Source organism: Ranitomeya imitator, chromosome 9 (genome assembly GCF_032444005.1).
Source record: "Ranitomeya imitator isolate aRanImi1 chromosome 9, aRanImi1.pri, whole genome shotgun sequence".
Taxonomy (NCBI): Eukaryota; Metazoa; Chordata; class Amphibia; order Anura; family Dendrobatidae; genus Ranitomeya; species Ranitomeya imitator.
In genome coordinates, this window is record NC_091290.1 from 132,526,783 (window position 1) to 132,553,918 (window position 27,136).

The window sequence follows — 27,136 nt, forward strand, 5'->3', positions numbered from 1 at the left end:
GTGTGTTAGAAAATAAAAGCAACTTTTCAAATAGCCTCATCATAAAAGGGCTGTAATCCTCATGACAAGCGTCTGGTTGTAAAGACCAGATACAGTCATTGGATTAGCAAGAAAACATGACTTTGTACGAAAGTTTTTTTTTTTTTTTTTTCTTAAATCAAGACTATTTGCAAGGTTGCCTTATTTGAGGGGATCGCTTACAAGCCTTGCCAGGAACCACTCACCACTGGAATGTGAAGCTTGCTGAGTGGTTTGCCATCCAGTAAGTAGGAGCCGGTATAGGTGACATACTCAGCGTAGCACTGTGGAGCTTGAGGAGTTATATAGCACAAGATTTTCCTCTTCTCTTCAATCTTCTTTCTAATTTGCAAATATTCAAAGTAAGGGTTTGAGCGGTCGCTGTGATACGGCTCGATGTCATCCAACTTGATGGCATCCACTATGGCAGCCAGAGTCTGTTGTATCATCTCCCGAGTTTGCTGACTGGTGTTGCTTATTATCTGCTGCTGGAGCTGGTTCGGTTTCTGCAGCTTTCTCTTTCGTGGGTGTTGCGTTTGCGGCTCTTCCTCCTCGCTGACTTTACTCTTGCCTCGGGTGGTCGGTGCGGTTACCACCGGCTGCTCTTTCTCCGCCGATGCGGAATTCTGTTTATTCTGGTTGGCAAGCATCTGAGCCCGGTTTCGTGTCATACGTAGAGGTATTTCTTCCACTTTAGGGGGCTTTGGAACATCAATCGTCATTTTTGGTGTCTGTTCGGGAACATCTGCATTGGGGTTAATTTGAGGAGCCTCTACTTGGACAACCGGGTCACTGCTGACTTTTCCAACTGGTGCGCTTTCCTCTGCCTTGGTATCAGCAGCCACAAGGTTCTTTGGCAAAACCTGAACACAGGTTTCTAAAGCGTTTAGGTTTGCCTGAACTTTAGCCTCAATTTTTTCTAGAGATTCCAACTGTACAAATGGAAGAGGAAACAACGCCGGGTCGAACAAGGGCTTTGTAGGCTGGGTTACTTTTGGAGCTTCCAAAGTCGGTTCTTTAATGGTCTCAGCGGCCTTTTCCTCTGGTATTTGAGGCGGCGATTTAACCACTTCCACTGTACAGGGTGGTTCTTCTGGAGTTTCCAGCCTCGGAAGATCTATTTCACCAGAGAGCATATCGCTTGTTGTATGCTCGACAGGGTCATCAGAAGGAACAGGTGGGCTTTCAGCAATAATGTTTGACTGTTCACAGGTTTCTCTGTCATTGTCATCTTTGACTGGAAGAGGAAGTTCTGGTAACGAAAAAGATCCAAATTCCAATTCATCAACTACTGAGGAAAACGGATTAGACCAAGGCTCTGGATCTTCTTGACCGCTTTGGTGGATTTCATCAGACTGTGCAAAATTTTCTTTAACAGATGCTAAAGTGTCTACAAGGGGGTCGATGTTAACCTGGGGCTCTGCTGGTAAAACTTGGGGTTCGTCTGAATGAGTTTTGCAATTATCAAAGAAACCAGGAAGAGAAGTAGGAGACATGTAGGAGTCTTGGTCGTCAGGTGGATGTGCAACTTCCTCAGCTTCATCTTCCTCTTTTAACTCCTCAGGAGCGGCTTCGGATATTGGGTAAGAAACAGGAGATACTGGGTAAGGAGAATCAGATGAAATGAAAGGAATCGGAACAGGAATAATTTTGTCTGATGGGCAGAAATGCTTTGGTGACTCGGCGAACCTTGGTGGTGATTTCACAAGATCGGATCTCATCGGCCAGCTTCCATGTTCCTCTGAATTGCTACACATTAGACCCTGAGAGATAACAGACTCCGAATTGCTATTTGCTGGACTCACCCAACCTAGATGGTGATCAGAAATGGGGGAATCCAAGGTATTTTCTTCAATCGGAGGAAGAAAATCAGACTCAGGTGGTGGTGGAATAAAAGCAGGTTCAGGAGGTAGAAAGGAGGGATCTGATTTGGAGGCATGAAAGTCCGATTCACGAGGCAAGTAAGCGCTCTCAGAAGGGGCAAAATTGGATGTGGCATGAATCACAAAGTTTTGTTCTGATGGTATAAAGGACGGCTCTGGGGGCATAAAATCTGACTCCTGAGGTAGAAAGCCTGGCTGCTGAGAAATATATGCAGGGTCATGGTGCAAATAATCTGACTCTTGTGGTATAAAGTCAGGCTCAGACGTATAGCTATTACTGTCCGGAATAAAATTATTTTCAGTTTCTAGAAAGCCAGACTCCTGCTGGATGAAGTTAGACTCTGGTGGGGAAAAGCTTGGTTCTTGAGGAAGAATGGATTCGGTAGCTTGTTGTGCTTCTGCAGAATCGCACTGCAGGCCAAGGTCTGGTGGAACAGCACTTTCGGTACAAGGCTCTAGCAAGTCATCTCTTTCTGAAGGCGAGGATTTTGCTTGTAGACCCGAGTAGACACGGTCAGGAGATGGAGCAATGCTTGCGATATCACCGGGTGCAAAAGTAACATCAGGCGGGTAGCCCGGTGAGTAATAACCAGGAGACAAACATGGAAACTTCTCTGCAGGCACAAGAGGTTGGACCTTATCTTCCATCATTATCTGCATGGGTGAACTGAAGCTAGAAGATGCTGGGACACTCTGCTGTCTATAAAATTTCACATCGGAAGCTGGAAACTCTTCTTCAGGAACTCTCCTTACATCAACAGAGACTGAACGGCTTCGGCTAATGGAGGAAGATAATTTAGTCGGTGTTTGGTTTGGAGTATCTGACATTCCAGTAGTTGAATACCGATCAAAGAAAGTTGGGGAGCACGCATTCATGGACATTGCAGACACGGGGAGAGTATGTTGACTATCTGAACAGTCAAACATTAGCTCTGGGTAGTCCTCAGTGCTACAAGATGGCGTCCTAGGGGTCTGCATGACTTCTTCATAGCTTGGACAGGAGATTACAGATGTAGGTGTTGGGACACCAGTGGGCCTATTCTGATCTGGCCGTGGTGAAGCGGTGAGCACTTCCTTAATTTGGGGGCCATTTAGCCATTCTTTAGAGTCATTCCCAATAATAGCTTGGGTTTTATTTTCAGGGGCAGGTATAATTAAAGGGGGCAAATCTTTATTTTTCTTTTCTTTCGGAACGGTGTCCGGGACAGATGTTTTCTTGGTAATCAAATCCAAGCTCCGCTTGCGCAACTCTTCGGTTTTCTTATCTTTCGACTTTGGATCCCCAGATCGGTGCCTCATTTTTTCCATTTGCTTCATCCGTTCCTTATGCTTTTTGTGCTTCTCTTCTATTTCGAGATCTTTTTGGCTCAGCATCCTTTCGAAGCTAGTCATCATAAGGTCTCCATCACCCAACAGTTTCTCTCTCGGCCTGGTGTCTTTCTTGTTGGACTCTTTCACCAGTAACACTTTCTCGTTTCCATTACTGATTTTTACGCTGTCTGTTTTGTCTTTCTCGGTGTTTTCTTTCGATCTGTCTTTCAGTCTGTTTTCACTAAACTTCCCCAAGTCATCTTTAGATTTATCTTTCACGTTTACTTGAGGCAATTCTTTATCTCTTGCGTTTTTTATCTCGTCCCTGTGATGCTTATAGAAGGCTTCTAGTTTGTCTCGGTGCTTTTCATTAATTTTCTCCCGGTGTTTATCTTTCTTTTTCTTCTCTTTTGTAGTCGATGTGTTCATGCCGTAAACTCTGTCCTTTTCGGACTTCTTTATGAGCTCCCTTTCAGAATCGTGCTTTTCTTTTTCTGAAGCGAACATCATATAATCTATACTTCGGTCCAATTCCTCTTCAGTCTCAGTCTTAACGCTGAATACAGGAAAAGTGTCAGCATCTCCTGCAGGAGTTTCTCGCTCGTACTGCATCGACTCGCGCCTGCTGTAAGAATCCTTAACATCATCTGTTCGCTCAGATTTTTTCTCTGACTTTTCTTTCCGTACTTTATCTTTCTCGTGACTTTTCTTCGACGACGATGAAGAGTGTCTATTTCTTTCCTTTTCTTTCAGTTTCTCTGCTAAGCAAGGCACAGGCACCGAATCCTTGTATTTTTCCTCAACTGTATCCATGTTGGTTATTCCAGGAGTCTCAAATATGTTACTTGGATCTTGTCCCCTGTCTGTAAAACTATCAGAAGAAATTTCACTAATTTTATCATTCGAGTCATCGTTGAGAGCTTCTTCCTCTAATTTCTCCAACATACTTTTTTCAGATTCGCTCTTTGAGAACTTCTTCTCCTTAAAATGATCAGATTTCTCTTTGTGTTTGGTCTTTATTTTCTCTTCTGTGGGATGCTTCTTGTCCTTTTTGTCAGTTGGGGCTTTTATCTTACAGTTCTTTTCTTGGTTGGAGTCTAGGGACACCCTATCCTTGCGGTGTATGTCAAGAGAATCCTTGTCCTTTTTGTCTTTGTGTTTTTCTGTGTTCTTCTCTTTTTTCTCTTTTCCAGATTCTCCTTGACCCTTTTCCTTTTTCCGCTCCTTCTGTTCTCTGTCTTTCGGTTTATCCCCAGAATGCTGCTTGTCGCTGGAGTATTTTCTGTGTTTCTCAGACTGAGAATTATCTTTATCTTGTTGGTTGGTCTCCCTATCATGGTAGCTGTGCAAGTCATTGTAGACTTCTGTGATTTTGAAGTTTTGCACAAACCTTTGCTCCTCTTCTTCACTTTCGTCCGTAAAAATGTCTGAGATGTTATACCAGTTTTTTCCCTTTGCTTTCTTATCATCCTTCTTGTCACCAAAATCTTTTTCGACAGAAGAGAAGGTTTTATCTTTTTTCTCGGTTTTCTGATCAGAGGATTTTCTGTCTTTGTGCACATCTTTGTGTTTTTCTTTCGATTCTTTCTTATCTCTAGACGCTTTATCGGCTTCTTTTTCCCTCTGACTCCTCTCTACAGATTTATCCATCTTCTCTCGCTCAGCGTCTTTAGATTTTTCTCTATGTTTTTCAGATTTTGGTTTCTCCTTTTTTTCAGAAGGTTCTCTCTTCTCCTTGCCAGAGTGATGCCGCTCTCGTGTCTCGGAGTTTTTGGGAAATGTCTCGTGTTCTGACTTCTCTTTAAAAAAGGTTTCTGAGCCGTAGTCATTCAGGTCTTCTTGTTTTACTTTGGAATCTCTCCGATCCTTGCTCAGCAAAGAATCTCTTCTTATCGAATCTCCATCTTTCCGGATTTTCGTGCACTCTACAGAGTCCCTCCGTTTCTTGTCTTTCTCGGCTGTGTAAGAAGGGGTGCTTTTGTGAGAGTCCATTTGGTCTTTCTTTTTGTCGGAAGCTTTGTCTGAAGAGTCTCGATCCTTCCTTTTGGGGGCTACCTCCTTCTCTGGTTTATCTCCGTAGTCCCTCTTTTCTTTGCTTTTAGACTCTTTATCCTTGGCGTCTTCCTTAATAGATTCCACTACAAGTTTTGGGATTGTATCGTTTTTACTTTCTCTAAAATCTGTGAAGGACGAGTCCCAACTATCTTCTGCCTTAAAATCAAAAGAAGAATCGGAGGACATTTCAGACATCCATAAACCTTGGTCATCTGAAGTACTATACTTCGCTTCTTCATTATCTAAAAAATTACTTTTGCTGTTAAACTCTTCGAAGGTGGCTTCATCCTTGTGAGACTTTTCCTTCTTCACCTTCTCCTCTTTGAAGATCTTTTCTCTCTCATTTTTAGAAGTTTTCTCCTCTTTCGTTTCAGCTTTCTTTTCAGATTTTGAGGATTTATCTTTTACTTTCTTCTTCTTTTCCTCTTTGTGCGTTTTAGGTTTGTCTTCTTTGGGAGATTTCTCCTTGACAGGTTTTTCTCGATCCGCTTTGCTAGAGCGTTCTCGGTCCTCTTTGAACGTTTTACCATCTTTAGCCTCTTTTGTCTTTTTCGATGACTTCTCCTCTTTGGCAACTTTGCCTCCCTCATCTCTCAAAGACCAGTCCTTTTCTTCTGTCTTAACCTTGGTGAGGGATTTGTCTTCTTTCCTGAGGTGATCATGATCGTGTTTTAATACTTTTAATTTTTCTGGAACGTCAACCTCTAGGTTTAAAGACTTTTCTGATTTCTGCTTTGAGTCGTCATAGTCAAAAGAAAAGCTTTTAAGGATCTTTATCTCCTGGTTGGTCTGATTTTGAACCTTTTCTTTGCTTTTGTGTTTATGTTTCGTTTTATGTTTTTTCACTACTTTACCTTCTTTGTCTAACTTGGGGATCGCACCTTCAACATGAAGATGGAAAGAGTTCTTTTCGTATATGCTATTATGCGCGTTACTTTTCTTTTTGTGCTCGTGTTTCTTTTTAACCTGTTTCAATGACTCCAAGCTGGAATCTTCGGAGGAGTAATCGTAATCGCTAGTTAATCGCGTCCTTGTGGAATCTGACAACGAGCTAACATCTGACCAGGCAGGAGAAGATACGGTTTTCCAATTGTCTGTCCTCCAATGCTTGGAGTGCTGGTCTGGGATATTAGCATTGTGCTTCTGTGATGCTAAACTCCCTTGAGAAGATGCAGAAGATGCAGATAAAGAACAAAACAAAGAAGTCTCCTTCAAAGCTAAGGCAGAGTCTTTCACACAGTTTGAGTTGTCTAAGGAAAGCATATCGTTCTCTACATCGCTCTCCAAGTTCTCGCTTTCGCTCTCAGAACAAAAAAGGTTGTTTTTCTTCCCAAACTTTACTTCTTTGTTTTTTGTATCCTTCTTCCGCTTCTTTTTCACTTTACCCTTTTCTTTATGCTTGGACACAGGTTGCTCTCTGGTTTTATTGCTCGGTTCAACGGTGTGAGCTGACAACAGGAGCTTTTCGGGAGCCCCTAAAGAGACAGAGTTTTCTTCTTCATCCGACGTGTCAGACAAGATACGGCGAGCAGCTTTCTTTGGTGCAGTCGTATTTTTAGAGTAAGTTTTTACTTCCATTTTAGGAATAGAAATAACACTGTTCGCCGCTGCCGCCTTAGTCTCTTTACGGAAGTCCTTTTTCAACAGGTGCTTGTCGTCCACGGGAGGTACGCGGTCTTCCTCGTCATCTTCGTCGAACTCGTACTCGTCCTTCACGGGAGTGCTTTTTGCTGCCTCTTGATGTTTGCCTTTATGTTTCGAGCCCTTTTCAAACTCCGAGTCTGTGTTATTGCCATCAACTGAGCTGGAAGGTGCAAATGAGGGTGCATCCTCCTCTTCTGAGCTTTCTGTTAAGAAATAGAAAAAAAAAAAAAGAATAGCATTGAGACTCAAATGAACATGAACAACAAGAAAATGTGCAATCAAATTATATATTTTTATGTAAACCTATATAAGAAATAACATTTTGCTTTAATTATTCCATATCTTTAATTTATAATATATTTTGTTTTACTATAAAGAAAAAGCTCTCCAGATGTCTACCTAGAATAAAGCTAAAATAAGAGTGTGTGTATATATATTATATAGATACACAGCTTTAGGTCTCTTAATGCCAGATGCAAAATCAGAAATGTTAGTATTTATATAGATAACCTACATTAACAGCAATATAGAAATATAAGGAAGTTAAACCCTTGTAAGATTAAGTGATTATACGTAATATTAATGTATTTTCTGGAGCGAATTTCCACTCACCAGTTGAGCTTTCCTCGCTGGAGGTGTAGGTGCCTTTGCCGAGGAGAAGATTCACCATTGTTGGAGAATTAGCGACTTTTAAAGGGGTCTCTCCCCTTCGGTTACTTTGATGAGGATTGCCTCCATATCGCAACAGCAGTTTCACAACCTGAAGAATAAAATAAATTAGTAATGGTGTACAATGCATTTTTTTGACTTTCATTTGGCAAATTATAGCGAGAAAAGCTCCCGACGGCATGGTCGGGTAAATGGATACCTATGACTGATGCCATAAAAAGATCATCCATCGTTCAGACCTTCCAAGTAAAATACTACGCATATTCTGTATTTTCTACAAAACTTTACAGGATGGAAAAGTATGGTATATCTTGTTCATCCCGCATTAAGGCTACGTTCACATTAGCGTTGTGCGCCGCTGTGTCGGCGACGCAACGCACGCAAAAACGCGGCAAAACGCACGCAAAAACGCTGCGTTTTGCGACGCATGCATCGCTTTTTGCCGAAAATCGGACGCAAGAAAAATGCAACTTGTTGCGTTTTCTTGGTCCGACGCTTGCGGCAAAAAAGACGTATGAGTCGCACAACGCAACAAACAAAAACGCATGCGTCCCCCATGTTAAATATAGGGGCGCATGACGCGTGCATCGCCGCTGCGTCGCCCGACGCTAACCCGACGCACACTAGCATAACGCTAGTGTGAACGTAGCCTTAGTGGTACTTGGCCTTAGTCTCACCGGTATAAGTCCAAAAGGACAATGATGCCATCTGGAAATGGACTGGTAAAATGAAAGTATTCCTTGTGTACATGCCAAATGGAAAGCAATAACACGATGTAAACAGGGCCTTATAGTAATGCGTGTGAAAAGGGAATGAATGTCGCAGCTCAAAAAAGTGATTACAGAACTGAAGATTGCTACCAGGGAATGACCCGCCATCATAACATGGTCAGTAGTGAGTGCACTTGCCTTGAAGTGACCATTATTAGACGCGTCGTGCAGGGGGGTGTCATCATCCAACCCTTTGGTGTTGACCTCTGCTCCGGCAGCCAGCAACTGCTTTGCAACATCGTAGTAACCTCTGTTACAGGCCTCATGCAAGGCCGTCCATCCTGCCAAAGAGATGAACATTTGTCTATTCCAACCAATAATCAGACAAGGTGTTTGTATAGCGCAGGGGTCGGCAACCTTCGGCTCTCCCGCCATTGTGAAACGACAGCCCAAGCATTCTTACAGGTTGTCAGATAACCATCTGGGCATGTTGGGAGGAGATGTAACGTTATGACACCTGACGGGCCATAGGTTGCCGATTCCTGGCATAAAGGACAGGGACACTGAACGGATCAGTATTCAGAGGTCTAAAAGACCAGCGATCACTTTTTTTTTTTTTTTTTAATCCGGCAAAACGCACAATAGAAAAACAACATAGAAGAAATGCAAAACACAATCCTCAGAAGTAACCTGCGAAGTCTTTAACGTTGACGTCAGCACCCTCATTTATGAGCTCTTTGATACGCCGTGCATCGCCTCTTATGGCCGCCCGGTGTAAACGAGTCTCCCCCCGCTCATTTCGCTTGTTCACTTTGTCTTTGGTTTTGGAGGCGGAGGTGGGGGTCCCCTTTTGACCGACAGACTGAGAAGGATGCTTTGGTGTTGTGTCGACTAAAAAAGGAAAGCAAATTAACTTAATTTTAGAAAATAATTCATCTTAAGTGCTCAAGGCTCTTCTATTGGGACAACTTACCTCACTAGACACGGATTGTAATTAACCATTATATACCGTCACTTACTGTTCATCTGACCATATAAACCCCACAACAATGATTGTTGAGTTGCAATACTAGTAAAAACTAACTTCTGCCATCCTGTTTGCTGGGGAAGGGTGCGCTCCAAAAGACTGACTGTTCGGGCATGTGACATGGCAGCGCTGGTAGCCTAAACTGTGCGCTTTCCAAAAGGTAACAACATTGGCTCTGCCTCACCGGAAAAGTACAGTTCCAGTTATCAGCCCAGGTTTTTGACAGAACTCTAGCCTAAGAGACTACCTCTGATAAGACTGCAGAAGTGGACGGTAAACTAGGTAACCCGCAGTAAATATCTGTTTTTGAAAGCTAGGATTTTTAATAGAAGGTGAATTTCTAAGTGTGTGGCAGCCTTTTAATCAAAGTTGTGACAACTCCTTTAATCAAAGCAGCACCTTTAGTTTTTTTTCCTTATCTTTTAAGTACAGCACTAAATCACAGCTTGCAAAAAAAAAAAAAATTTGTAAATTGAGTGACCACAAAAACTTTAATAACTGAAAATATCCCAGGACAAAAAAAAACAAAACCCTTTTATTGCAAGAAAAAATTGGCACATTCACACACCTATGGTTAGTACCATGCATACATCTATTGCCAAAAACAGGCGATATCCATGGAGGAAAGTGTCCTTTTTTCTTTGCGTAATGTGACCAATATAGTAGAGGGCAAAAAAATATATATATTAAATAATCTGGAGAGAACATAATGTATAGACAAATCTGGACAGTGAATGCACTGGATTCGAGCAATACATGCGCTACAGCTTGATCATAGTAAACCCAGCTTAATGGTCTAATAATTTAGTTAACAAGTTTCTATTGATTTTTATTTAATTTTTTTTTTTTTCCATTTAAAAGGGTATTTAAAATGCAATGTGAACCACTGTTCCAGAAATGCCTTGCAATCTCAATCGTCACCACAAGAGGGGGCCCCTGCTACATGACACTGGACGTGAATCTGGTGGATTAAATAAAAGCATAGTACAAATGGGAAATTCGAGAATATGAAGGAAGGATCGTAGGATACAACAATACTAAAACAGGATTTTTCTTTTCACGCACGTATTAAACAAGGGCAGCGGCAACACGAGGTGTCACTGTGCATGTCTGGGCGAGAACACCAAAACTCAAGCTTAGATGCAACTGGATTTCAGAAAGGAGGTAAAAGGCAGAGACCCCCCCAATCTCTCCATTCTGAGAGTACAGATGCCATTTACTTGCTGCTGATTGTGTTGGAGGGGGCAGATGTGGGGGAGGACGTGCGATTTATCTGAAAGGCCCACACACACACATAGAGACCAATTTGGATCATCATGTAGAACGTGTAGCTTTACTACTCCATAGGACGTCGCTCCCCCGCACATCCAGCTTATATTCTCGCCTCCCAGGGCCGTCGTCGCTCAATACCTGGGCTGTTGGCACACTCTTCTGCTGTCATCTGCATAAGTAAAGCAACCTGCTGCCGCTCCGATAACGGGTATCCAGCTCGAATACCAGATATCCCAATGCCGAAGGGTAAACTACACTTCCGGTTGGCAGGCTCTTTCTTGATTCTTTTCTTTTCCGGACCTTGCTTTTCTGTTAGGAGGTTAAGAAGAAAAAAAAAAAAAACAATCATCTCAGTAATCAAGCTTAGATTGGCATTTTTTAATTAAACACCTTACAATAAAAGCTTCCGGAGCTGCTAATCCTATACAAATTTATTAAATACCGAAGGTTATAGAATCCAGCAAAAGAATCCTTCATTTATGTTCACTGGGTTAGTACGAGGGTTCGAAATAGCGGGCGCCCCGAGCCGGTGGGCACGGGACAGCCAAAGTACAAAGGCATTTACACAAGGAGAAGCCAAGTTACGGATATTAACACTGCACAGCAGAATTGTGATTGCAGCTCCGGAATAGTCCGAGAGATGAAGGGAAGTTACTCAGTGCAGATTGTGCACCGTATACTTGTACTTAGAATAAATAAATACAAATAAATAAAAAATAAATATAAACGAAATAACCAAGCAGAAAATAATGCTTATAGTAATTTAATTATTTAGATTTTAAGTAATGTATATACAAATAACTTGTATCATTTTTTTATTTATTTTTTTTAAACATGCTTGCATATACCGGCATGAAATAATGCAGCTGGAGCTTAGCAATCCAGACAGGCCCATGTCAAAAATCGGCCAGGGATGAGTCCTGGACAGACGTTCATTGCACAGATGAAGCCACGAACAGTGCGCCCACTACTTGAGCATTTTTATAGCGTTAATGGGGTACACAGTCCTCGCCTTCATCCGCGCATTGCATGTGCATCCACAAACTCAGTAGAAGGTAACTTATATTACACAAGTAATGAAACAGGAGGTTGTAATATGCGGAGAGCGTATTAAAACCAATGACTGACCAATGGATTGGTGACAGGATCCCTTTAAGCGTATATAGTTCACTAGATGCCAAAACACTGGTGTACAGAGTCCAATGCTGCCAGACGGAAACAAACCCCGGCTCCATTAAACAATGAGGTTAGCTAATATTTTTTTTATACTAAAAACCAGGAGACAAGTGCAAGTCGTCCTTATCCCACAGCAAACAATCCTTCATGAAATCGGCCCTCAAATCACCAAAACAGGTTCTCTCTCTGCAGTTTTAGAGGTTTCATGTCAGCGATGACGTCTCCCTGGAATTAAAATCCGGAAAACATGAGAACCCCGAGAAGATGACGCCGCTGACACAGATATTAAAGGTATCACTGACATCTGCAGGTCCATCATCCGGGCGCACATTACTGGCGAATATGGCAACCACCCGACTCCAACAACATTACAGGATCGCGTCGGGTACATACAGCATCAAGCATCCCACAAACATGGAGCTTCTAACATTATATGGATCCTTTGTCAAATCGATCATGAATATCATAAAAACAAGGGAAGGGGCAGAATTGGGCAAGATTGCAGCATTCCCTTTCTTTCCATACAGGCGGCAGTCTGCGTGGATTACTTATGTGTACATTTCTCGAGGTTGCAGGATGTGGGTCACGGGCCCCCGGCTTCCTGACACGGCACCTGTAATACTAGAAATATGGCAGCTTTATATAGGACCCAAATGTGAAAAATTACCACAAAGCAAAGCTGTAAACTCAGGTCGTGTTTACAGTACAGGCGACCACGTGCTCAACCTCGCCACCCACCAAATGCCAGTCTTCGGCATTAGTACACTATATACCGCTGCTTACCATATCTTATGTGGTGGCATTAAATCTCAGATACCCCAACAATATCAGCTCTGTGGGCACAGACGTATCCATGCCCCATTTATATGTGTTGCCTGTGCTAAGCTTGGAGCAGTCACATCGGTGATGACTGACATGAAGTCAGAAAAAATAAATAAATCCCTTCCCCCACAGTCACCTATATTCTACCAACTCCCCGGCACAGCTCCTCGTACCCCTGCACTCTTACGGGTCTCATCTTGAAGCCTTAATGCCAGACTTTATTGTAGGCACAATCCCCGAGCTGCGATTATACCGCCTTCCTGCAGAAACGTGTCATGTAGGCATATTCCCCGACAGTGCTAATGCCGCCATGTGTCACCGCAGCGCAGCAGGGGAGAAAATCTTCACTTTTGCGTTTTCATTTCCTCCCATTATATCTGGTGTTACGCAACGTCTATCAAACAAGTTTAGGAGAAAGGATTTGCCCGGGCTTTATTAATAGGAGGTTGTGCAATCCGAACAGACGGAAAGCTGAAGACACCGAACGTTACAATGTATCGGGTAACACTGGAGTCAGGAGGCGATCTGCTGAGTAAACTGCTCGTGCCACGTTCAAAACATCCCAACTTTTATTATTTCCCAGCCCGGCGTGGGCCGAGGGTGCGTTTACATCCACGTGGGCAAAAACTGCATGATAAACACAGGTGGTTTTATTTTTGTAGCAGCGAAACATTTTTAACACTCCATCTGGGGAAAAAAGCTAAAACTATTAAAATACCCACAGATAGGCAAGTAGTTTTTAAACAAACATCTCGTGGAAAGGTGTCACCCCCACCCCTTAAAAGCTCCTAATGGAAAGTCATACACCCCTTAAAAGCCCCTTTGGAGGAAAGGTGTCCCCCCCACCTCCTTAAAAGCCTCTCTTGGAAAGGCGTCCCATTCCTCTTACAAGCCTCTCTAAGAAAGACACCCCCCCTTTAAACGCCATTCTCGAGGAAAATTATCCCTTTAAAAACCTATCATGAGGAAAGGCTACACCTTAAAATTATCTTCCCCTAATAAAACATGTACAAGCAGCCAAGTACTTGGGCATATGGAGAAGTAGGGAGAGATGCTTGTGGAAGCAATGCTCAGCTAGCAGATCGTATGCATGGCCAGATTTGCAAAATAAATAAATATATATATATATACACATATATATATATATATATATATATATATATATATATATATATATATATATATATATATATATACACACATATACACATATATATACACATATATATACATATACACATATATATACATATACACATATACACACACACATATTACATATATACATATATACATACACACACATCTTCCATTACATACCGTATATACTCGAGTATAAGCCGACCCCCCTAATTTTGCCACAAAAAACTGGGAAAACTTATTGACTCGAGTATAAGCCTAGGGTGGTAATGCAGCATTTACCGGTGAATTTCAAAAATAAAAATAGATCATTATTTCCCCATAGCTGTGCCATATAGTGCTCTGCACCGTTCATACTGCCCCATAGATGCTGCACAGATGCCCCATATAGTGCTCTGCACCGTTCATATTGCCCCATAGATGCTGCACAGATGCCCCATATAGTGCTGTGTGCCGTTCATATTGCCCCATAGATGCTGCACAGATGCCCCATATAGTGCTGTGTGCCGTTCATATTGCCCCATAGATGCTGCACAGATGCCCCATATAGTGCTGTGTGCCGTTCATACTGCCCCATAGATGCTGCACAGATGCCCCATATAGTGCTGTGTGCCGTTCATATTGCCCCATAGATGCTGCACAGATGCCCCATATAGTGCTCTGCACCGTTCATATTGCCCCATAGATGCTGCACAGATGCCCCATATAGTGCTGTGTGCCGTTCATACTGCCCCATAGATGCTGCACAGATGCCCCATATAGTGCTGTGTGCCGTTCATACTGCCCCATAGATGCTGCACAGATGCCCCATATAGTGCTGTGTGCCGTTCATACTGCCCCATAGATGCTGCACAGATGCCCCATATAGTGCTGTGTGCCGTTCATACTGCCCCATAGATGCTGCACATATATCTGTGCCATGGCCGCTGCTGCTGCTGCAATAAAAAAAAAAAAACCACATACTCACCTCCCTTGATTGCAGCTCCCAGCGTCCGGTCCCGGCGCCTCCATCTTCCCGGCGTCTCTGCTCTGACTGATCAGGCAGAGGGCGCCGCGCACACTATATGCGTCATCGCGCCCTCTGACCTGAACAGTCAGAGCGCAGACGCCGGGAAGATGGAGGCGCCAGGAAGATGGAGCGACGCCCGGCGGCTGGAACGTGGACAGGTAAATATAACATACTCACCTAGTCCCAGCGATCCTCGCGCTATCCCTGCCTTCCTGCCCGTCTTCTGTGCTGCAGCCTCTTCCTGTCAGCGGTCACCGGCACCGCTGATTAGAGAAATGAATAGGCGGCTCCGCCCCTATGGGAGGTGGAGCCGCTTATTCATATCTCTAATGAGCGGTCCCACGTGACCGCTGAAGAGGGGAAGAAGCTGCAGCACAGAAGACGGGGAGGAAGGCAGGGACAGCGCGAGGATCGCTGGGACTAGGTAAGTATGCCTCAGCGCCCTCACCCCCTCACCTGCCGACCCCACCGCTACCGTGACTCGAGTATAAGCCGAGAGGGGCACTTTAAGCCCAACAATTTGGGCTGAAAATCTCGGCATATACTCGAGTATATATACGGTATTTTACATATTCTCACCATTTCAGATACCTATACAGACTACTGTCCAATTTTCTACAAAATCTCTGCATGAAACGTTAATTGGGAATACTAATTTAGGTCTTAAGCCATAGTAAACGCAAGCTACATCTCCAGAGGGATCATCCCAACCCATCAGTCCACAATTGGGGTTTGCACCACTTGCATTTGTAGAGGAATCAGGGTGGGAAAACCTGAACCACCAGGAACAGATCATTTATAGCCATGGTCATGCGGTCTGTGTAACAGATATACAAGCCCCCACAATCGGTCTCTGGTCTTGAGAACCTTTTCCCCGTCTCCCCTGCAGCATTTATAGATGTGAAAGACACATTATTACCGGACAGTATTAGTCTGTTATCATTGAAGATCTGTGGTTCTAAAAGCAGAGCGGCCTCGCTGACCCAGAAAGAACAAGCTAACATGTAGAGGACATCATGTAGGACATTTCCAGAGAGGGTGGTTTGCACGTTAATGACCGGGCCACTTTTTACAATTCTGACCACTGTCCCTTTATGAGGTTATAACTCTGGAACGCTTCAACGGATCCCAGTGATTGACATTGTTTTCTCGGGACATATTGTACTTCATGATAGTGGTAACATTTCTTTGATATGACTTGCATTTATATGTGGGGGGAAAAAATGGAAATTTGGTGAAAATTTTGAAAATTTCATAATTTTCCAAACTTTGAATTTTCATGCCCTTAGGCTAGTTTCACACATCAAGTTTTTTTTGCATCAGGCACAACCCGGGAAATTTGTTAAAAAAAAAAAATTTTTGATCGGCTTTTTTTCCCGCCGGATCAGTTTTTTTTTTTTCCCTTATAGAGTTGTAATCGTGCCGGATTGCACCTGATGTCCCAACGTTTCATCAGTTTTTTTTGCCGGATGCGTCAAAAATTAGTTTTCCGGCGGACGGAGAAAACATCCAGAGCAAAGTTTTGCTCTCCGGGAGAAACCGCACAACGACTAATCCGGCAAAAATTGTATGAAACGCAGGTAGAAATGGCCGAATCCGGCATCCGAATCTCTCCCTCTCCCCGTTAAATCACACAGATATGTCACAAAATACATAGTAAGTCACATTTCCCACAGGTCTACTTTACATCAGCACTATCCCGTCGAGGGTCAGATAGGCCCAGGTCACCTTGACGTGATAGTTCGTCTAAAGTCAGATGAGTTCATTTCACTAGCCTATTCCTCTGCGCCCCATTACAACACTCTGTGCCAATTCTTCCTCAGTCATTGCCAGAAAAACTCACTCGTAACCAACAGAAAATAAAATCACTGCAATCTATGACATTCTCCTACAAGCAGACACTAGAAGAACGGTCATGGGGACATCAGGCCTCCAACATCAATATATAAAATCTGTGCAGGAGACGACTTGAATCACATCTGCCGAGCTTCCGTTCACCGATAGGAATGGAAACAGAAAAATGACAGCAGGGTAGAGACAAGGACCCCAACGTGCGCCCATCAGACCTCACTGAGGGTGGTCTCACAACATTTATGACAGGATCTTGGGTGGTAAATGCCCAATGGGGCTTCTGACATATGTGAACCAAGTCTTTAAAGGCAAGTATGGCGTTATTTAGTAACATGCACTATTCTGGCCTACTTTGCCATTAACAAGGGTTGACAGTCACCATTAAAAGCAATGAATATTAAAAATGATAGAGTTCTTAATGCATCGTACCATCAGTTTGCCCCCTGTACTGGTGGAGCGGACCTCGATGCCAACATATCACAAGATGGCCGGTCTATAGACACTAAATACATCAACGAAAAATGCTACAAAACACTTTCAGAAAAAGATCTGAACTATTTGATGGCTTAGGATCTAATACTCATTGTAAGGAACTAGAGTACATGAAGGAAGAAAAAAAATACTACCCATCTGTCAACTCCGAAGAAGTTATCAATGGTAACGTTATCTCTCAGAAATATCTGCCAGCTGTCCATAACAGCCGGCTACCAAAGGTTCTCCAGTCTTAATCTGCGAGGGTGGATGGGGAGCAGGATGAACGCCATCACATAAAACTTTAAATATAACCTTACCCTGAATATTGTGTTACCCCCAAGTCATACAAACAGCACAACGAGAGTTAATGGTATGCCAGGGGTTAATAACGCTATAGTTTAAGATGTCTCAATGCAATGCAAGTGCATTATATAGAGGTACCAAAAGCAGCACTCGCCGGGAGGAGGAAAGCTTTATCCTCCCACAGAATTAGGGAGGAAAAAAAAAAAAAGAATAAAAAAGAATAAAAAAGACAGCTGTCAAAGTTTATGGGTCACAACCTCAGGAAAAAGTATCCAAGCAGCAGAGATAACTTATAGCTGCATATGTGAGGTAATTAATAATGTCTCAATACTGTATCTACGTGAAATACCTGGTCAAGAGGGTTTTGTTCCACCAGATTGTTGCAACTAAACCTTCTGCGAGACCCGAGCAAATAAAAACGAGTTTAGGGCTTGGTGACACATTACAGGTTTGTCTTTTTTTGGCCGCCAAAAAACAAACCACATTTTACAGCATCAGCATGGTGGATGAGATTTCTGAAGTCTCATGCACATGCGGTTTTTTTTTCCTTGCAGATTTAACCCCTTCAAGACCCAGCCTATTTTGACCTTAAAGACCTTGCCGTTTTTTGCAATTCTGACCAGTGTCCCTTTATGAGGTAATAACTCAGGAACGCTTCAACGGATCCTAGCGGTTCTGAGATTGTTTTTTCGTGACATATTGGGCTTCATGTTAGTGGTAAATTTAGGTCAATAAATTCTGCATTTATTTGTGATAAACACGGAAATTTGGCGAAAATTTTGAAAATTTCGCAATTTTCACATTTTGAATTTTTATTCTGTTAAACCAGAGAGATATGTGACACAAAATAGTTAATAAATAACATTTCCCACATGTTTACTTTACATCAGCACAATTTTGGAAACAAAATTTTTTCTTGTTAGGAAGTTATAAGGGTTAAAATTCGACCAGCGATTTGTCATTTTTACAACGAAATTTACAAAACCATTTTTTTTAGGGACCACCTCACATTTGAAGTCAGTTTGAGGGGTCTATATGGCTGAAAATACCCAAAAGTGACACCATTCTAAAAACTGCACCCCTCAAGGTACTCAAAACCACATTCAAGAAGTTTATTAACCCTTCAGGTGCTTCACAGCAGCAGAAGCAACATGGAAGGAAAAAATGAACATTTAACTTTTTAGTCACAAAAATTATCTTTTAGCAACAATTTTTTTATTTTCCCAATGGTAAAAGGAGAAACTGAACCACGAAAGTTGTTGTCCAATTTGTCCTGAGTACGCTGATACCTCATATGTGGGGGTAAACCACTGTTTTGGCGCACGGCAGGGCTTGGAAGGGAAGGAGCGCCATTTGACTTTTTGAATCAAAAATTGGCTCCACTCTTTAGCGGACACCATGTCACGTTTGGAGAGCCCCCGTGTGCCTAAAAATTGGAGCTCCCCCACAAGTGACCCCATTTTGGAAACTAGACGCCCCAAGGAACTTATCTAGATGCATAGTGAGCACTTTGAACCCCCAGGTGCTTCACAAATTGATCCGTAAAAATGAAAAAGTACTTTTTTTTTTCACAAAAAAATTCTTTTAGCCTCAATTTTTTCATTTTCACATGGGCAACAGGATAAAATGGATCCTAAAATGTGTTGGGCAATTTCTCCTGAGAACACCAATACCTCACATATGGGGGTAAACCACTGTTTGGGCACATGGTAAGGCTCGGAAGGGAAGGAGCGCCATTTGACTTTTTGAATGAAAAATTATTTCCATCGTTAGCGGACACCATGTCGCGTTTGGATAGCTCCTGTGTGCCTAAACATTGGCGCTCCCCCACAAGTGACCCCATTTTGGAAACTAGACCCCCCAAGGAACTAATTTAGATGCCTAGTGAGCACTTTAAACCCTCAGGTGCTTCACAAATTGATCTGTAAAAATGAAAAAGTACTTTTTTTTCACAAAAAAATTCTTTTCGCCTCAATTTTTTCATTTTCACATGGGCAGTAGGATAAAATGGATCATAAAATTTGTTGGGCAATTTCTCCCGAGTACGCCGATACCTCATATGTGGGGGTAAACCACTGTTTGGGCACTCGGCAGGGCTCGGAAGAGAAGGCGCGCCATTTGACTTTTTGAATGGAAAATTAGCTCCAATTGTTAGCGGACACCATGTCGCGTTTGGAGAGCCCCTGTGTGCCTAAACATTGGAGCTCCCACACAAGTGACCCCATTTTGGAAACTAGACCCCCCAAGGAACTTATCTAGATGCATATTGAGCACTTTAAACCCCCAAGTGCTTCACAGAAGTTTATAACGCAGAGCCATGAAAATAAAAAATAATTCTTCTTTCCTCAAAAATGATTTTTTAGCCTGGAATTTCCTATTTTGCCAAGGATAATAGGAGAAATTGGACCCCAAATATTGTTGTCCAGTTTGTCCTGAGTACGCTGATACCCCATATGTGGGGGTAAACCACTGTTTGGGCGCACGGCAGGGCTCGGAAGGGATGGCACGCCATTTGGCTTTTTAAATGGAAAATTAGCTCCAATCATTAGCGGACACCATGTCACGTTTGGAGAGCCCCTGTGTGCCTAAACATTGGAGATCCCCCAGAAATGACACCATTTTAGAAACTAGACCCCCAAAGGAACTAATCTAGATGTGTGGTGAGGACTTTGAACCCCCAAGTGCTTCACAGAAGTTTATAACGCAGAGCCATGAAAATAAAAAAAAAAATTATTTTCTCAAAAATGATCTTTTAGCCTGCAATTTTTTATTTTCCCAAGGGTAACAGGAGAAATTTGACCCCAAAAGTTGTTGTCCAGTTTCTCCTGAGTACGCTGACACCCCATATGTGGGGGTAAATCACTGTTTGGGCACATGCCGGGGCTCGGAAGTGAAGTAGTGACGTTTTGAAATGCAGACTTTGATGGAATGCTCTGTGGGCGTCACGTTGCGTTTGCAGAGCCCCTGATGTGGCTTAACAGTAGAAACCCCCCACAAGTGACCCCATTTTGGAAACTAGACCCCCAAAGGAACTTATCTAGATGTGTGGTGAGCACTTTGAACCCCCAAGTGCTTCATAGAAGTTTATAATGCAGAGCCGTGAAAATAATAAATACGTTTTCTTTCCTCAAAAATAATTATTTAGCCCAGAATTTTTTAATTTTCCCAAGGGTAACAGGAGAAATTTGACCCCAATATTTGTTGTCCAGTTTCTCCTGAGTACGGTGATACCCCATATGTGGGGGTAAACTACTGTTTGGGCACATGCCGGGGCTTGGAATTGAAGTAGTGACGTTTTGAAATGCAGACTTTGATGGAATGCTCTGCGGGCGTCACGTTGCGTTTGCAGAGCCCCTGATGTGCCTAAACAGTAGAAACCCCCCACAAGTGACCCCATTTTGGAAACTAGACCCTGAAAGGAACTTATCTAGATGTGTGGTGAGCACTTTGAACCCCCAAGTGCTTCATAGAAGTTTATAATGCAGAGCCGTGAAAATAATAAATACGTTTTCTTTCCTCAAAAATAATTATTTAGCCCAGAATTTTTTATTTTCCCAAGGGTTACAGGAGAAATTGGACCCCAAAAGTTGTTGTCCAGTTTCTCATGAGTACGCTGATACCCCATATGTGGGGGTAAACCACTGTTTGGGCACACGTCGGGGCTCAGAAGGGAAGTAGTGACTTTTGAAATGCAGACTTTGATGGAATGGTCTGCGGGTGTCACGTTGCGTTTGCAGAGCCCCTGGTGTGCCTAAACAGTAGAAACCCCCCACAAGTGACCCCATTTTAGAAACTAAACCCCCCAAGGAACTTATCTAGATATGTGGTGAGCACTTTGAACCCCCAAGTGCTTCACAGACGTTTACAACGCAGAGCCGTGAAAATAAAAAATCATTTTTCTTTCCTCAAAAATTATGTTTTAGCAAGCATTTTTTTAGATTCACAAGGGTAACAGGAGAAATTGGACCCCAGTAATTGTTGCGCAGTTTGTCCTGAGTATGCTGGTACCCCATATGTGGGGGTAAACCACTGTTTGGGCACACGTCAGGGCTCGGAAGTGAGGGAGCACCATTTGACTTTTTGAATACGAGATTGGCTGGAATCAATGGTGGCGCCATGTTGCGTTTGGAGACCCCTGATGTGCCTAAACAGTGGTAACCCCTCAATTCTAACTCCAACACTAACCCCAACACACCCCTAACCCTAATCCCAACTGTAGCCATAATCCTAATCACAACCCTAACCCCAACACACCCCTAACCACAACACTAACCCCAACACACCCCTAACCCTAACCACAACCCTAATTCCAACCCTAACCCTAAGGCTATGTGCCCACGTTGCGGATTCGTGTGAGATATTTCCGCACCATTTTTGAAAAATCTGCGGGTAAAAGGCACTGTGTTTTACCTGCGGATTTTCCGCGGATTTCCAGTGTTTTTTGTGCGGATTTCACCTGCGGATTCCTATTGAGGAATAGGTGTAAAACGCTGCGGAATCCGCACAAAGAATTGACATGCTGCGGAAAATACAACGCAGCGTTCCCGCGCGGTATTTTCCGCACCACGGGCACAGCGGATTTGGTTTTTCATATGTTTACATGGTACTGTAAACCTGATGGAACACTGCTGCGAATCCGCAGCCAAATCCGCACCGTGTGCACATAGCCTAATTCTAAAGGTATGTGCACACGCTGCGGAAAACGCTGCGGATCCGCAGCAGTTTCCCATGAGTGTACAGTTCAATGTAAACCTATGGGAAACAAAAATCGCTGTACACATGCTGCGGAAAAACTGCATGGAAACGCAGCGGTTTACATTCCGCAGCATGTCACTTCTTTGTGCGGATTCCGCAGCGGTTTTACAACTGCTCCAATAGAAAATCGCAATTGTAAAACCGCAGTGAAATGCGCAGAAAAAAAACGCGGTAAATCCGCCATAAATCCGCAGCGGTTTAGCACTGCGGATTTATCAAATCCGCAGCGGAAAAATCCGCAGAGGACCAGAATACGTGTGCACATTCCTAACCCTAACCCTAGCCCTAACCCTAGCCCTAACCCTAACCCTAACCCTACCCCTACCCCTACCCCTACCCCTACCCCTACCCCTACCCCTACCCCTACCCCTAACCCTATTCTAACATTAGTGGAAAAAAAAAATTTTCTTTATTTTTTTATTGTCCCTACCTATGGGGGTGACAAAGGGGGGGGTCATTTATTATTTTTTTTATTTTGATCACTGAGATAGATTATATCTCAGTGATCAAAATGCACTTTGGAACGAATCTGCCGGTCGGCAGATTCGGCGGGCGCACTGCGCATGCGCCCGCCATTTTGGAAGATGGCGGCGCCCGGGAGAAGACGGACGGGACCACGGCTGGATCGGTAAGTATGATAGGGTGGTGGGGGACCACGGGGGGGGGATCGGAGCACGGGGGGGGAATCGGAGCTCGGGAGGGGTGGAACGGAGCGCGGGGGGCGTGGAACGGAGCGCGGGGGGGCTGGAACGGAGCACGGGGGGTGGAACGGAGCACGGGGGGTGGAACGGAGCACGGGGGGTGGATCGGAGTGCAGGGGGGTGATTGGAGCACGGGGGGGTGATTGGAGCACGGGGGGAGCGGACAAGAGCACGGGGGGGAGCGGAGCACAGGGCGGAGGGGAGCCGGAGCAGTGTACCGGCCAGATCGGGGGGGTGGGGGGGCGATCGGAGGGGTGGGGTGGGGGCACACTAGTATTTCCAGCCATGGCCGATGATATTTCAGCATCGGCCATGGCTGGATTGTAATATTTCACCCGTTATAATGGGTGAAATATTACAAATCGCTCTGAATGGCAGTTTCACTTTCAACAGCCAATCAGAGCGATCGTAGCCACGAGGGGGTGAAGCCACCCCCCCTGGGCTAAACTACCACTCCCCCTGTCCCTGCAGATCGGGTGAAATGGGAGTTAACCCTTTCACCCGATCTGCAGGGACGCGATCTTTCCATGACGCCGCATAGGCGTCATGGGTCGGATTGGCACCGACTCATGACGCCTACGTGGCGTCAAAGGTCGGGAAGGGGTTAAACCCTCAAGAGTTTTTTTAATTAATTTTTTTTTTTCAATTCTACAGCCTTTTATTTCAGCAGTTATCACCAAAATGAACTGGAAAAAAGCAAAAGCAAACACTAAAAACGTGCATTTTCCGTTCCAACACTGTTCAGAAAAATTTGCTGAAAATGGTGAACTAGCGCACATAGCCTTACAGTAAATAAAGCCAGTTTTGCAGTGTGGACCTACCGTGAAGAAGCGTAGGTCCACAAGAAACCTTCCTCCCACCTCTGATCCAACTCTTGGACAAACCACAATTTGGCTTCTGACTATCACTCCACCAATAAGGCCCTGACCACAATCACCAACAACTTACCGCCAAAGTAAATTCTCTATACTCCTCCCTCCAGCCCCGTCCTCTGCCTTACACACAGTCAGCCGCTCCGATCCGCTCTTCCCTTGGAGTCCAAGACCTTCCCTCTCCTGGATCTCCTCATACCTTCCTAATCGCACATTTATAGTCTCCCACACTACCTCCTCATCCAGCCCTCGGCCTGTGGCCCTCAAGGCTCGGTTCTGGGACCCCTATTTTCTCCATCTATAATTTTGTTCTGTGACAACTCTGTCCCACGGCTGCCTGTATCATCTACAGGTGGCCAGCACTCAAAGATTAACCTCTGTGGCCCAGACGTCACCTTTCTGCTGTCCAGAAAAGCCGAGTGTTTACCAGCCAAATCTACCTCCTGTGCACCAAACCCAACTTGCTCAACTCCCCGCTCTATCACGATTAACGACACTTTCCCCTGTACCTGAAGTCCGCTCCCTGATAGGAACACATCTGTCCTGGCCTTCAAACCACACATTCAAGATCTTGATTGTTCAAAGTCAAAAATATTTCAAGGATCTGTTCCTTTCTCAATACTGAACCTAATCTCCCGCCTCCACTATTGCGATATCCTTCTCCACGGCCTCCCAGCTAACAATCTGCCACCTCTTTAGTCAGTCTTTAACCCTACTGCCCAACTAATATTTCCCATAAGGGATGGGGGCAGTGTTCTGGAATCACTGCGTTGAGAAACACGTGATGGTGTCTCCGCGGTGTTGGATGTTTTGGTCTCCCCGAGGCCAATCATCTGTGCCTTTATAGCCTTTTTACTAGGCACTGCTCCTAATAGCCAGATTCCTACTCCACACTGATGAGGGGCAAAAACCCCGAAACAGCTGTCTGTGGATGGATACCATGCTTGGCATAGGTGGCTTTCCTTCATAGGATGCTGCCCTTCCCGTGGTTGTTCCTTCCCGGGGAAAGGCTTGGCTATTCACTGCTTGCGTCGAGAAACACATGATGGTGTCTCCGCAGCTTCTTTACTCCTCTCTTTTAAGTTCTTCACCAGCCATCCTCTGGAATTCTGCGCCCTAACACGCCTGATTATCCACCACATTCTGGACTTTCAAAACGGAAATTGAAAACCCATCTCTTCTGGATATCTTACAACCTGCAAAGACCTTCTAAAATCCACCACCACCTGAGCTGCTGCTACATCTCACTTTCCTACTGTCTCCTTCCCCATTAATCTGTAGATTGCAAGCCAGTACGGGCAAGACCTTCTCCACCAGTCTCATTGTTCGTCATTTGTATGTAACCCCTGTACTATATTGTCACACACCACAATGAGAAGTACTGCACTTGGTGGCATATTAGGAAGGACCCTTGAGACAGTGACGCCTCAAACTTGTCGCATGGGATTTATTATTGGGAGCAGTCTGGGCGCTCCAGGGTTCGATGGGTGTCAGCCACTCTTGATATTGACAAGTTTTGGCTTAAGTAACATGGCGGATCATGACTCTGCCATGTGTCGTGCAGAGCAATTTGTAGCACTGGTAATCACATAGATGGGGAAGTGAAAGAAGGAAGGAGCGGGGACAGATGCAGCGGCGGTGAACATGGCAAACGTGGTGCAATAGAAACAGGATGACAATACACTTTCAACCAAGACGCTGTATGACCGGCACCCAACAGCTTTCACTGCAATGGTTTCACAATTCACAGGTCAACAGTATAAATCTGGAAATAAAAAAAAAAATCCCCCCCCCCCCAACATCTGAAGATCATACTACACAGCAAGACTAACTGCAAACAGATTCAACACTGAGACCACGACAACCGAAAACGGGCCCAGCCCACCCCAAGTCAGAGGGCCCAGCCCACCCCAAGTCAGAGGGCCCAGCAGACCCCAAGTCAGAGGGCCCAGCAGACCCCAAGTCAGAGGGCCCAGCAGACCCCAAGTCAGAGGGCCCAGCAGACCCCAAGTCAGAGGGCCCAGCAGACCCCAAGTCAGCGGGCCCGATCCTATTGTTCTCCTTAGTCTGACAGTGGCTTGGTCTCCCCTACAAGACACGAGTATAAGGGCAAACCAGAGCAGGGATGCTTAAAAAGGAGGTTGGTATATGTATGTACATTATTCTCTTGAGCACGACTGATGATGGGAGACTAATTTTGTTATAGCCATGAGTGATAGCAGCAGCTTATTCCACCACTTAAGTTTGTCACGCACAGTGGCGCAAAACTTTTAGGGATCTCTACTTCATTTACATCTGTATAGGTGGCTTATATTTGCAGAGGATGGGGCATGCCGAAATTTAACATGTCTGATCCCTTCCAAAATCTACAGAATGAAAGTCAGACAAATAGTATTACGCATCATGCTTGGCTTACATCAGCAATGGAGCTTCAGGGACAAAATTACAGAATAAAAACAAACATTGTTAATAAATAATACCCACAAAAACGCATAAAAACCCTTCAAGCACCGAGCCGTAAAAACGGAGCCAAAGGGGGAAAGCCTTGTCCATCTAGAGGAGCTAAGAGAAGCTGCCGGGGTTCTGCCTCGGACTAGTCATTTCAGGTGCATAGTCCACAGTTGGCTTTTCAAAGTCGATATCCTCAGTATTTAAAGGGGTTGAACCACGAACAAAAGTATGTTTTAACCCCTTCATGACCCAGCCTATTTTGACCTTAAAGACCTTGCCGTTTTTTGCAATTCTGACCAGTGTCCCTTCATGAGGTAATAACTCAGGAACGCTTCAATGGATCCTAGCGGTTCTGAGATTGTTTTTTCGTGACATATTGGGCTTCATGTTAGTGGTAAATTTAGGTCAATAAATTCTGTGTTTATTTGTGATAAAAACGGAAATTTGGCGAAAATTTTGAAAATTTCGCAATTTTCACATTTTGAATTTTTATTCTGTTAAACCAGAGAGTTATGTGACACAAAATAGTTAATAAATAACATTTCCCACACGTATACTTTACATCAGCACAATTTTGGAAACAAAATTTTTTTTTGCTAGGAAGTTATAAGGGTTAAAATTTGACCAGCGATTTCTCATTTTTACAACGAAATTTACAAAACCATTTTTTTTTAGGGACCACCTCACATTTGAAGTCAGTTTGAGGGGTCTATATGGCTGAAAATACCCAAAAGTGACACCATTCTAAAAACTGCACCCCTCAAGGTACTCAAAACCACATTCAAGAAGTTTATTAACCCTTCAGGTGCTTCACAGCAGCAGAAGCAACATGGAAGGAAAAAATGAACATTTAACTTTTTAGTCACAAAAATGATTTTTCAGCAACAATTTTTTTATTTTCCCAATGGTAAAAGGAGAAACTGAACCACGTAAGTTGTTGTCCAATTTTTCCTGAGTACGCTGATACCTCATATGTGGGGGTAAACCACTGTT

General features: G+C 43.9%; 1 protein-coding gene across 1 annotated transcript in view; it reads right to left on the reverse strand.

Moving 5' to 3' along the window:
- Positions 1-27,136, reverse strand: part of ANKRD11 (ankyrin repeat domain containing 11) — a 188,411-nt gene that overhangs the window by 2,598 nt on the left and 158,677 nt on the right. The window contains exons 5-9 of the mRNA XM_069738955.1: positions 10,728-10,898; positions 8,981-9,181; positions 8,489-8,631; positions 7,524-7,671; positions 225-7,114 (exon numbers count right to left, since the gene is read on the reverse strand). Of these exons, the coding sequence (XP_069595056.1) occupies positions 225-7,114; positions 7,524-7,671; positions 8,489-8,631; positions 8,981-9,181; positions 10,728-10,898 (7,553 nt within the window). The remainder of the gene's footprint in view (positions 1-224; positions 7,115-7,523; positions 7,672-8,488; positions 8,632-8,980; positions 9,182-10,727; positions 10,899-27,136) is intronic.